The 10,879-nt window shown below is 48.2% G+C and overlaps 4 protein-coding genes across 4 annotated transcripts; 1 reads left to right on the forward strand and 3 right to left on the reverse strand.

Moving 5' to 3' along the window:
- Positions 1-1,347: 1,347 nt before the first annotated feature.
- Positions 1,348-2,345, reverse strand: LOC120953400 (uncharacterized). The gene is made up of 2 exons (XM_040373285.2): positions 1,621-2,345; positions 1,348-1,530 (listed from the first exon to the last, which is right to left on the reverse strand). The coding sequence occupies exons 1-2, from the start codon at positions 2,343-2,345 to the stop codon at positions 1,389-1,391; spliced, it is 867 nt and encodes a 288-aa protein (XP_040229219.2). The 3' UTR covers positions 1,348-1,388.
- Positions 2,346-2,517: 172 nt separating this feature from the next.
- LOC120953402 (uncharacterized) lies at positions 2,518-3,438 on the reverse strand. Its single transcript, XM_049607335.1, has 3 exons — positions 3,286-3,438; positions 2,780-3,240; positions 2,518-2,686 (listed from the first exon to the last, which is right to left on the reverse strand). The coding sequence occupies exons 1-3, from the start codon at positions 3,436-3,438 to the stop codon at positions 2,518-2,520; spliced, it is 783 nt and encodes a 260-aa protein (XP_049463292.1).
- A 2,473-nt stretch (positions 3,439-5,911) lies between these two features.
- Positions 5,912-6,519, forward strand: LOC120949912 (cytochrome c oxidase assembly protein COX16 homolog, mitochondrial). Its single transcript, XM_040367507.2, has 2 exons — positions 5,912-6,161; positions 6,232-6,519. Exons 1-2 carry the CDS (start codon positions 6,040-6,042, stop codon positions 6,434-6,436), a joined length of 327 nt encoding a protein of 108 aa, XP_040223441.2. The 5' UTR covers positions 5,912-6,039; the 3' UTR covers positions 6,437-6,519.
- LOC120949911 (Hermansky-Pudlak syndrome 5 protein homolog) lies at positions 6,486-10,354 on the reverse strand. Its single transcript, XM_040367506.2, has 4 exons — positions 9,763-10,354; positions 9,274-9,663; positions 9,060-9,206; positions 6,486-8,970 (listed from the first exon to the last, which is right to left on the reverse strand). Exons 1-4 carry the CDS (start codon positions 9,853-9,855, stop codon positions 6,928-6,930), a joined length of 2,673 nt encoding a protein of 890 aa, XP_040223440.2. The 5' UTR covers positions 9,856-10,354; the 3' UTR covers positions 6,486-6,927.
- Positions 10,355-10,879: the final 525 nt, after the last annotated feature.

Below are 10,879 nucleotides of genomic sequence, written 5' to 3' on the forward strand. Positions count from 1 at the left end.
TGCGTGCGTGCGTACACGGTTGTTTGGTTGCGCGATTAGCGCGTCGGGCAAATGTGTGTCAGCAGATCGTGATCGAGATCGGGAGGGGGGGGGAGGGGGAGTTTGGGGGGCAGGGGGGAGGGGGTGAAAATGAGCTTCAGCAACGGTTCTGGTTGTAAGTTTTGTTGTATTTTGTTGTTGTTTTGCTGCTTACTTTCTAGAAATGATTTAGCATGAGACAGTCCTAGAATGCATATCGTTCACATTGCTACATGAACTAATCTTAATTGGAGTTTTTTATGTTAAAATTGCAAAATAAATTATTAAATAATTTGAATCTTACGTTGATCAAGAGAAAATATGCATTCAAAACAAGAAGAGAAAAAACGTCAGCCATTTCTTACGGGCATCCAACCACGACCGAGTAGGAACCACATTTCAAGAATTTGAGGTAAGATTGCAAAGAAAATTGTATTTTAAAAAATAGTTTAAACAGTATAATAACTTTAATAGCTAAAAGTGTAACATTGCGGGTAGTTCTCCTTCATTATTGCATATATGGCGAAGGCGTCCGCGCGACAACAGTCGTATTTTAGTGGAAGTTGTTGACCATGCTCTTCTTGTCGGAACTAGCACGTAGGGTTTGGTATGATAGTTTTTAATTACTAGGACAAGTAACGTTCCAGGGCGGTAAGGATGAACACCTAGCGGATCCCCGATTCTTGATGAAAATTCTGCAAACACACTTGAAGTGTCTTAACAAGTCATTTCTCATCGATTAAAAGCAATGAGCAATGATCCGAATGGTGGGGAATTGGGTCCCATATGAACCATTAGGCTGAGAATAGACGACAAACACCGTTTGTTGACAGTTAGTGGGCAACTGCTCCTACAGTACGTATCAAAATATACTTAATACCTCTGAGTTCTTCCCTACCCGCTGTATCAACATAGAAATTGCCTCTGGTGATTAAAGAATATTCATCTTTAAGATAAATAAATGCGTCCAAGTTTGGTTAAAATTGCTACGAAAGTATTTGGAACTCTTAATACTACGTTCAACAACATGCCCGTCATGGGTTCAAGCCCCGAAATATCCGAAATATCGAGTCCTACGTACGACTGACTATCCTGCTATGGTAACAATAAGTCACTGAAAGCTCACTTCACTAGTGGGTACAAAGGCAGGCCTTGACCAACAACGGTTGTTGGGCCAAAGAAGAAGAATACTACGTTCAGATAAATTCTGTCCTTGCTAAGGTGGATTAGTTCGGATAGGAATCGTGGCACGTCCAGCCTCGAAGGGAGCGATTTGTAACATCTAGCACACTAGCAGCAAACGATTAAACAGTTTAAAACTGTTCCATTTTATGTATTTATTGCTCTTTAATTGCTAAATCCTCTTCCCATTACCAATGCATCGCCGTTACCGTGTCCAGTAGGCCATGCCCGAAAGGACACTCGGCGTACAGCCGGGCACAGTCGACCCCGTTCGCGCCGTACCTGCGTGCCATCTTGTACTGCTCCGGCAGGTCATCGCTATCCCCCGGACTGGAACGAAAGAAAGAAAAAAAAAACAAACACACACACACGCATTGTAGTAAAGTCCGCCCTTCCACCCACATCTCGATCCTTCCGTACCTAAACACCACGTCCAGTATCTCACCGACCATGCCGTTGTGGGTCAGCGGCCTGTCCGCTATCTCGCAGATCGTACGCAGCAAACAAGCACGTGCACTGGGCGCCTTGGTCCCATCTCGCTCCTCCTCCTCCTCCTCCTCCTCCTCCTCCTCCTCCTCCTCCTCCTCCTCCTCATCCTCCACCACCTTATCCTCCGTCCGGCCGAGAAACTTCTCCAACAGTGCGTACAGCTGGCGGCGCCCACTATCGACGTACCCGGCACCACCGTCGTACCGGTTCTTCCACACCGACTCCGGATGGGGGATGATAACGTTCGGCAGGATGCGATAGTTGGCCTGCACGTTAATGCCCAGGTTGAGGCTGCGCTTCAGCATGTGGTGAAAGCGTACCGGGGCCACAAAACCGAAAATCACTTTCGCCACCCCACCGTTAATGGGGAAGCTGAGCACGTACCGCCGATCGCGGTTATGATGCACCGCCGTGGGTGCCGTCGCGTTACTGCCAGCCCCGCCGGTAGCTTCGATGCAGTGAGACGCCTGAACGGTGTGGTTTATCAGCAGCAGCAGCAGTAGTACGAGCAGCAACCAGTAAGCAGCGTGTACGGCCTTTTGCATTATTAAGAAGGGAACGTTTCTTTCTAGAACGAACGTCGACAGCACAATGATGCGTTGCGCTGGGAGGAGAAGGCCGAAAAGCCGTTGCTCCCCGTTTTTTTTGGGGGGCATTATTTACACGTTTTTTTAGCATCAACATCCCCGGTATGTCACGTTTTGTTTTTCGTTAGCAAAGAAAATAAACTTTTATTTACAGTTCAGCACTAGCTCAGTACCAGTTCACTTCACAACAAACAAAAAACCTTAACCAAAAGTAGCCCTAAGAAAAACACACCAACCAAAATCAGCTACGATCATCGCCCACTAGATTGGAAAAGTCACTCAACACGGACCGGTGGCACCGGTCGTAGATCAGATCACAGTTGGCCCCGCTCGCACCGAGCCTTTCCGCCATCTCGTACGCACGCTTCTGCTCCAGCTCGTCCTCGCCGAACGATTCGTGAACGGACGGGCTGAAAACCCCCCGTAAAATTATGGTAAGTTGGATTAAAGTCGTTGGATAAGTGTAACCAAACAAACAAACAAACAAAAGGCTCACTGCTCACCTCAACAGCAAATGGACGACCTCGGTCATCACGTCCTGCTCCGGCGGGTCGCACCGATCGAACGGGCTGTGCGCCAGCTCGCACACACTTTTCAGCAGACAGTCCCGCCCGTACCCGAACACGTGCAGCAAGTCTTCCACGTGCCGGTACAGCTGGCCGGCGCTGAGCATCAGCGACTGGTGGTCGGTGGAGCGCTTCCAGCTGCGCGCGGTCACGACCGAGGTGGACGGGAACTGGCCCCGTATGATGCCGGCGATCGCCCGCGCCCAGGTGGGCGGTTTGTAGAACTCGAGCAACCGGAACGGGAGGTTAAAGTTTTGCTGAAAGCCCAGGTTGATGCCGAGCTTGCGGGCGGGATACTTTGCCTTCGGCGCATACAGCCGCCCATCGGTGGCAGTACAGATGCTGACCTGTGTGTGTGGGTGTGTGTGCAAGCGATCGAGCGGAGATGAAAGATCGGAACGATCGAGTTAAACCTGCTTAAACAGTGGCACACACTCACTTACCTGCAGTGTTGTTAGAATGGGAAACAGAAGCACCTTTCGCTCTTGCCGGGAAAGCGATTGGGTGGAATGATTGGCCGGCAGCAGCTCGGTACGATCGGACGAAACGGTGGACACTAGGACAAGACCGACGCACAACAGCGATGGCAAGTGCATTTTCGCTACCCGAATGATACCCGCTGGCAGGACCGTAACTCGACTGGACCAGTTTCGAGGAAAGTGTGCCGAAGACATGGCCCCTTTTGCGAGGTAGAGGCTTTTCGTTTGTGCTCCAACACCGGGAAGGGGGATCGTTCGGACTAGGGCTATTCAGCCGCTCGTCCGGAAACGTGTGGAAATTAGCGGTTGGTCGATTTGAACGAAAGTATCGCTCCCATCTGCAGCGGTGTGGGACAAACGGGTGACGGAGGGAAAGCATTTAGAGTAGCAGAGGGTAAGGAGCAAGGGTGCAAAATGATGCTCGAATGTTAAATTATAAAGTAATCCGTTTACTGACCGATAACAGCTCAATAAAGGCACAACATTCGCTAAGCTTTTAGGTCGGCTAGCGATATTGGTTGCTGTTTACGCCAACAGCCATGTGTGCCATTGCTGACAAAGGCAAGCCATAATGGCTTAATATAAACGAAAAATGTGTTGGAACTTGTTGCACTTTTGATTTATACAATTACAGGCGGTCCCCGAGATACACGGTACCTCTTATACGCGGATTCGGTGATACGCGGTTTTCCAAATTTGACAGTTCATTGAGAAAATTGTATTGATTTGACACATCCATTGTGAAATACAAAATAATTTCCGTATTGATCGAATGTGAAATACCATTTGAAAAGGTTTAAAACTGTTCATTTCAGTAGAAACATATCAAATAATTAATTTGGTGGCTAAAACCACCCCCTACTTGCAAAATTACAAGAAAATTAGTGATATTTTGACTAAAAATAACGAGATTCGACTTACGCGGAAATTCGAGATACGCGGTATTTTGCGGCCGCTTACGGTCCCCATTAACCGTGTATCTCGGGGACCGCCTGTACAATACATACAGTCTGTTCCCGAGTTACGCGGTTCTCGACATACGCGGATTCGGAGATACGCGGTTTTCTAAATTTTACAGATTAAATGTCAAATCAGTACAATTTGCGTTAAGTTCGGTATAAATTGCATTTATGCTAACAAATTGAAACCGCTTAAAAGCCAGAAATATTATTATTTTCTACACGAATCATATCGAATAAATGATAAAGTGTATAAAAGTACTAAATTAAATAAAAAAAACTCCGAGCAATCAATAGTATTTTAGTTAAAAAAAGAGAAATTCGACATACGCGGATATTCGAGTTACGCGGATTCGTCGGGAACGCAGAAACCGCGTAACTCGGGAACAGACTGTACAAGTTTTCTACTCGCACAAAACATGCTTTATAAAGTAGGGCTCCTGCCGAAACTCGGAACAATAACACACTTTGAATTTGGCTGAATATTCCTTTTAAAATTGATCAGAACACTACAATGCGTATGTCGACACATAATATGACCTTTCTTATACCAAATATCACCAATTTTACGACAAACAATGCACTAACTTAAGAGAAAAATAAATATTTGTAAGCCAGTTCGTACCGTACGCTATAACCATCAAACTGTCAATGGCTGCTCTGTTTAAACGTCGCATCAAAATGGCTGTCAAAACGGGCCAAAATAAGCAACATAAAATTAATAATTAAAGTGCTTTTTAACACCAATCTTAGGAAAGTAAGAGTGTTAAATTGCTTTAAACATTTTTTGTACATATTCACATTGATACAAACATTTTCTGACCCGTATTCGCGCTGCCGAAAATAGGAACACAGCCTGCCGAAAATAGGAACAAACTGCCGAAAATAGGAGCAAAATCAATGTTTGCATTTTCACGAATATTTATGAAAAAGGGCTTTGAACCGGCAAATAAAAAATATTGTAACATACTATGATAGTTTATCAACCAGAATAACAACACTTTCAAGAAAAATAATGAAAAATATTGATGTGTGAGCAATTTTTGTGAAACTGCTGCACTAGCCTGCCGAAAACTGGTACAGTTACCCTATGTACCAGATGGTTCTTATCATCATAAATAGATTCGGTACATTAAAATGATTGCCAGAAATCAGAAGAGGAATTTAAAAATCACAATATAATTCCATATCTAGCGCTATAAAGATTTTTGTAAAAGATTTTATCACACAATAGATCAAAACCTTTAGAATAGAATTTTCACAATACATCATCGCAGTGATTGAACAAGATAAATATTGAAACATTTTACCGGACAAATCAGAAAACAAACGACAAAATTGAAAAATCACCTTGGCGACACAGACGCTATCTAGGAGTCAATAGCGATACTAAATTCCTAAAGCAAATCAGCCACACCAGTTCGCTTGTTTTACTTGACCTGTTTTCGACATATCTGGTATTTTGAGCAATATTCAAATGATGCTAAATCTGCCCAAACTATCCGGCTTTTCCAAATTCATGCTTCCATTCCATAATGATTTTCCTGTTTTTGTTTTGCCGCCCTCTAACACCAAGTCCACAGTGTGGCCGCTAACCCTGTTCTGCGTTCTGCCAAGGTGTGTTTTGACATTACAAACTGTCAAAGATAAAACGATTACAAAATATCGGCAGCGGCTAATTTTTGCACTAAAGAAAACTTTCTGCACTGCAGTACAGCAAACAATTGCCCAATCGCTGGAAAAGAGCAGTATAAGCGCTATGAATTCCTTGCAGCAAAAATTCCTATACTACAGTAGACGGAAATCGTTTCGCTACGGTGTTCCGTTCCTGCTGCTGATTGTCGGTGGTTCCTTCGGATTGCAACAGTTCGCCCAGCTAAGGTAAGCTACGACTTATCTGCCATGTCCGGGCCATTTCTTTCATGGGGTTTTGCTCTCTTTTCTTCACCAGGTACACATTTTCAAAGAAAGGATCGCTTACGAGACAGGAGGCGGAAAAGTATGGAATCAACATGAAGAAGAAGGAGGACGTTACGCTCGAAGGCGAGTTCGAGAAGATCAAGGAGCTGGACATTGAACACTGGGACAACGTACGGGGGCCCCGACCATGGGAGGAAACAAGCCCACCCTCCACCGGGACCGATGCAAAGCATTGAGTGCCGGCTTCGCCTGTCTAGCGCCCTGTTGTTGTAAAAAGTTATACCGTTTTCACTAGAAAATACACTTTTATTTTCTCGCATTTTCTTTGCTCCTTTTAGCCCAATACAATTATTTGGCATTGCTAGTTTTACTGTTATTGGTTGCATTTCAAACTCAGTGGCTGGTCGGTGTGCGCGACATTGTGAAGCTTACAAATATATTTGCGTTGGTACGGGACAACGGCAGCAGCATTGGCCGTACCCCTCGCTAAGCCGATGAGCGATGACATAGAACAAACGTCTAGTAGAGGCAGCAAGCAACTATCCCGCGGTGGGTGGTAATGGCAAGCGGCAATACACAAGTACGAATAACGCCAGCGTTACGTGTACAGGGCGCATCCTTGCGCCCTGGCCGAAGCGTGAGCTACAGTTACCTTCGCCGGGCAACAGCCTAGCAACAGACAGACATGCACACACACACACAGGCGGGGTGTGGTGGGTGCACTAGCCTACTTCGCTTCCAGCAGCAAACATCGAATGTAGAAGCTGGGGGCAATCGCTCCCCTTGGAATGTTGTCCGCGTAACGGCGCACCAGACACAGCAGCTCGGTCGGCGAGCGAATGTGCGCGAGCGCAACGCCGAGCAGATAGTTCCACTGGCGAAACTGAGATTCGGCTTCGGTGCTACCCGCCGCACGCTGGTCACCGCCACCGTTAGCCTTGGCGGCGGATCTATTGTCACGCTGATTGTCCTCCGGTCGGCCGCCGGTCGGTTTATCACAGCTCAGGCAGATCATTTCGTGGCGTTGGTGATAGGCTATCGCTAGCTCGAACAGCTGCCGCCAGTGGTCCAGCTCGAACGGCAGCTCGCCGGCCGCCCGCTCCAGCAGCTCCGAATCGGCCAGATTCCAGACGCATTGCACCACCTTGTCTTCCCGCCGATCCTGAATGTAGTAGCGCGTGACCGTACGCCACAGGTACGGTACGCGCTTGACCATCGCAAAGCACTCGTCGTACTCTTTGCGCGACCAGTAGTACTGCAGCAGGCTCGTACCGATCTCCCGGTAGTGGCAGGATGCCGTCGCCTCCAGGTAGTACCCACAGGCGGCACAGTGCGCCAAACGCTCCAAGCACGCCCGATCCGCCCCGTCCGTCGTGTTGCACACGATGAACCCATCCTTGATGAACTGTCGCGAGTCGGCATCGATCTCCCACAGCAGCTCCGGCTTGAGATAGTGAAAGTATATGCGCATACACTTGAGGCGCGCGTGCGGTTCCTCGTTCTCCTCCATCAGCGTTTCCAGCTTGCGCAGCAACCGCACGATCGTTTCCGTGTCGTACTCGTCGAAAATCTTCGCGTACCGGTCGGCAAAGTTAAGATTGCTAATGATCGACGAGCGGAAGATCAGATACAGATTGCGGACGGTTGCATCGTCCTCCGACGTTTCGTACCCGTCGAGCAGGGAGGTGGAAAATTTTTTCTTGCCCGGCTGTTGCTTCCCCGTCCCGGCGCCGTTCGGCATCGCGGTGCCGAGCAGCGCCTGTCCGGTGCGGGTCTGTACCAGCTCTTCCACCATGTCGTCGCACTCCAAATCCTCCACCTCCGCCTCAATGCCAAACTCGGCGAGCAGTGCGTGCCCGTTTCCGTTGGCAAACGCGTTCGAACGGCTCGGTTCATAGATCTTGGTAAGATTCAACGTTTTCGGTCGCTCCGGTGCACCGCTGGGCGTGCGCTGCTGCTGCTGCTCGTATCCCATAAACATTTGTTTAATGTTGCGCCCGTACTTGCCGCGAACGACCGATACGAGCGCCTCCTTAATGGTGGCTTCCGTCGAGAGCAGCAGGGGGCTTTCCTTCCCGTTCATCTGCTTTCCATTGTTGTTGTTGTTGTTGTTGAGCATACTGTCTAGTATGTACACGCCCTGCTTTTGTTTCCGCGACTCGAGGCACGGTTCGTCCACCATGCCGGGCGTTGGGAATGGGTCTTCGTCGCCCTGGATTTCCACGCGGACCTGAAACACTCGGTTCTCTCCGGTGAGCAAGTAGATCCACTCGTCCACCACGGCCACGTGCGTGATGTCGGTGAACTCGTCCGTGCGCAGCACGATTTTCGAGTGCAGCGGATCGATTATTAACAGCTGGCAGCGATCGTGCACCAGCAGCAGCTGCCGGCGTATGGAGTACAGCACCTGGAACGGTACCACCATTAGCGTGCCGTCGGGCGCTTCCGTCGGTGCCGTCGCCAGTTCGGACTCTTGCAAACACTGTAGCTGCTGCTGCTGCTGCTGGCTGCGGCGGCGACGGCTGGCAGCTACCGCCGCCGCCGCCGCAGCAGCCTGTTTGAACTGATGCGTACGAATCACGTTTCCCTCGAGATCGGCTTCCCACAGGCGGCTACCGGGCCGCGAGCAAAATATGCGCACATCCTCCTCATCGACAATCATCAGCGGTGGAGAGGGCGTGGTGGTGGTGGTGGTGGCGCTTGCGATGGTATTCGGATGAGCGATAACGAACGATGCGCCATACTGTCCATCCCGGGGTCGGTTACCGATCTGCGTGTGAGATAGAGGGATGATAGCGAAAGCATCGAAGTAAGCGCTGAAACTAAACCGAGCGGGACGCGTGCCATTCCTTCCCTTACCTGTTTAAATTCTTCCCTCGCCGTGTTGCAAAGTACACACTTCGAAAGCGTCGACACCAACAGCAGATCCTTGTAGCGATCTATTTGTACTATACGATTTTCGAGCAGCAGCACAGGATGTAGGCTGATGTTCAGAATGTTTCGACCCTGGCAAACGAAGAGGTTCTGTATTATTTTTGATACAAAAAACATGCACCATCCGTGCCGCACTTACCATGAACAGCGAGAACTGTATTAGCGACACGATACCCCGCGAGTCGCCACAGTACAGCTCCCGGTCGTCCTCCGTCCAGCAGAAGCTCGTGACAAACGCGGGCCCGCCCAGATCGATCGGCTGACCCTCGCCATCGGTCGACGGGGCTAGTTCCGTGCTGAGGATCTCCTTCACGTGTGGCGGTTCCAGCTCCAGCAGGACCCCGATTGAGCCAGTCTGATTGCCGATGGCGATTTGCTTTTCGTTGTGGGAAATCGATACCTTGCCGATGGTGCCGAGCTGACTAGGGAAGATGGCCAGAAAGCTGGTCGTCATGCGATCGTACAGATAAAGGCTTCCGGAGTTGGCCCCAAACACGAAGTACTTCGGCGAACAGTCGAAGCAGGTGAACTACGCGGGATAAGCCAAAGAGAGGGAGAGAGAGAGAGAGATAAAGCATTTGTAGCCAATCGATCGGAGCACAGCGCGAACAATTGCTTGTTGTCTTACCTTAATGCGACTATTGTTTCTAAACGGCTGATTAACGAACGCTGATAATTCGGCTCTATCTCGCAGTGCGTATTGCTTATTCGTTGCATCCATCGTGTTGCGTACTAAGAGAGGTTTGTAATGCGTTTGCTGTTGAACCGCCTTGAACTGCCACCGTTCGTACGCAGTGCGATGTGGTGATGTTTTGATAAGAGCAGCAGACGGCAATGAGCACCACCGTTCAACCGTGCCTTTCGGAAGCGCAAACGTTGCTCATCGTAGCTGCTAATACTTTGCCTGCCATACTTTGGGGGGCCGAGCTTACGCGGTGTTGCTTTTTTGTTTGCCCATTTTCTGACTCATTTGCTGCAATGGGGCTGTGATGGGGTTTCTTTGCGTGCTGCAGGGCAGACTATTGCGAGGCAGGAACGAAAATGCTAAATACTGATATGGAGCTGCATCGATGGACGCAAACTGAGCAACACTTAGGAGGCGGGCTATCGATTTGCTGAGCAAATCAATTTTTGGTGAATGTTACGAGGAATGCAAATAATTAAACACGGACTGGAAAAAATCTGTCCTCAGCAAACTGTCAAACTGTTATCAACTGTCTGTCAACTGCGAAACGTCAAGCGAATGCAGCTGCACCGAACAAGGTGTATGACAGAGAAGTACAAGGTGGGAGAGTGAAGCTGAGGGTTGAAAGGATTTATTTATTCATTGATTTATTTATTTATTGTTTCTCGTCCTTTTTTTGATCCCTATTTATGAATTATTCATTATCAATTATTCGAATGCTTTCAACTTTATCCAAAAAAAATCCCAATTTCCACACAAACTTCAATTGAGCGTTTCTACATACACCGAGAATGCAGCTGAGAAAATAACTGACAGCATGCTTTGACAGCGACTGACAGCATTTTCGGTGAGAGAATTCTCCTCGGCATGCAAAGAACGATGGAGCTGAGAAAAAATTGAATTGGCAGTTTATAGCGATCGATCAATTATAGTTTGCATTTTTGCCGCCTAATAATCGTAGAAATATTATTAAAAAGTAAAAGAAACTTTTTTGATTTCATTTTAGCGATTAAAATGGAATTTTTCACCATCATTTTAAAAGTCTCATCTCGGCGCTTTT

The sequence above is a fragment of the Anopheles coluzzii genome, chromosome 2 (genome assembly GCF_943734685.1).
Source record: "Anopheles coluzzii chromosome 2, AcolN3, whole genome shotgun sequence".
In the NCBI taxonomy this organism is placed as follows: domain Eukaryota; kingdom Metazoa; phylum Arthropoda; class Insecta; order Diptera; family Culicidae; genus Anopheles; species Anopheles coluzzii.

Coding starts and splice junctions, on each gene's coding strand:
- LOC120953400 (XM_040373285.2), bottom strand. CDS start 2,345: ATGCCCCCCAAAAAAAACGGGGAGCAACGGCTTTTCGGCCTTCTCCTC. Junction 1,531..1,620: donor ATACTGGACGTGGTGTTTAG/GTACGGAAGGAT, acceptor CTTTCGTTCCAG/TCCGGGGGATAGCGATGACC.
- LOC120949911 (XM_040367506.2), bottom strand. CDS start 9,855: ATGGATGCAACGAATAAGCAATACGCACTGCGAGATAGAGCCGAATTA. Junction 9,664..9,762: donor GAAACAATAGTCGCATTAAG/GTAAGACAACAA, acceptor TATCCCGCGTAG/TTCACCTGCTTCGACTGTTC. Junction 9,207..9,273: donor TACAGTTCTCGCTGTTCATG/GTAAGTGCGGCA, acceptor TTCGTTTGCCAG/GGTCGAAACATTCTGAACAT.
- LOC120949912 (XM_040367507.2), top strand. CDS start 6,040: ATGAATTCCTTGCAGCAAAAATTCCTATACTACAGTAGACGGAAATCG. Junction 6,162..6,231: donor CAACAGTTCGCCCAGCTAAG/GTAAGCTACGAC, acceptor TTTCTTCACCAG/GTACACATTTTCAAAGAAAG.
- LOC120953402 (XM_049607335.1), bottom strand. CDS start 3,438: ATGCACTTGCCATCGCTGTTGTGCGTCGGTCTTGTCCTAGTGTCCACC. Junction 3,241..3,285: donor CCATTCTAACAACACTGCAG/GTAAGTGAGTGT, acceptor TAACTCGATCGT/TCCGATCTTTCATCTCCGCT. Junction 2,687..2,779: donor GTCGTCCATTTGCTGTTGAG/GTGAGCAGTGAG, acceptor GGGGGTTTTCAG/CCCGTCCGTTCACGAATCGT.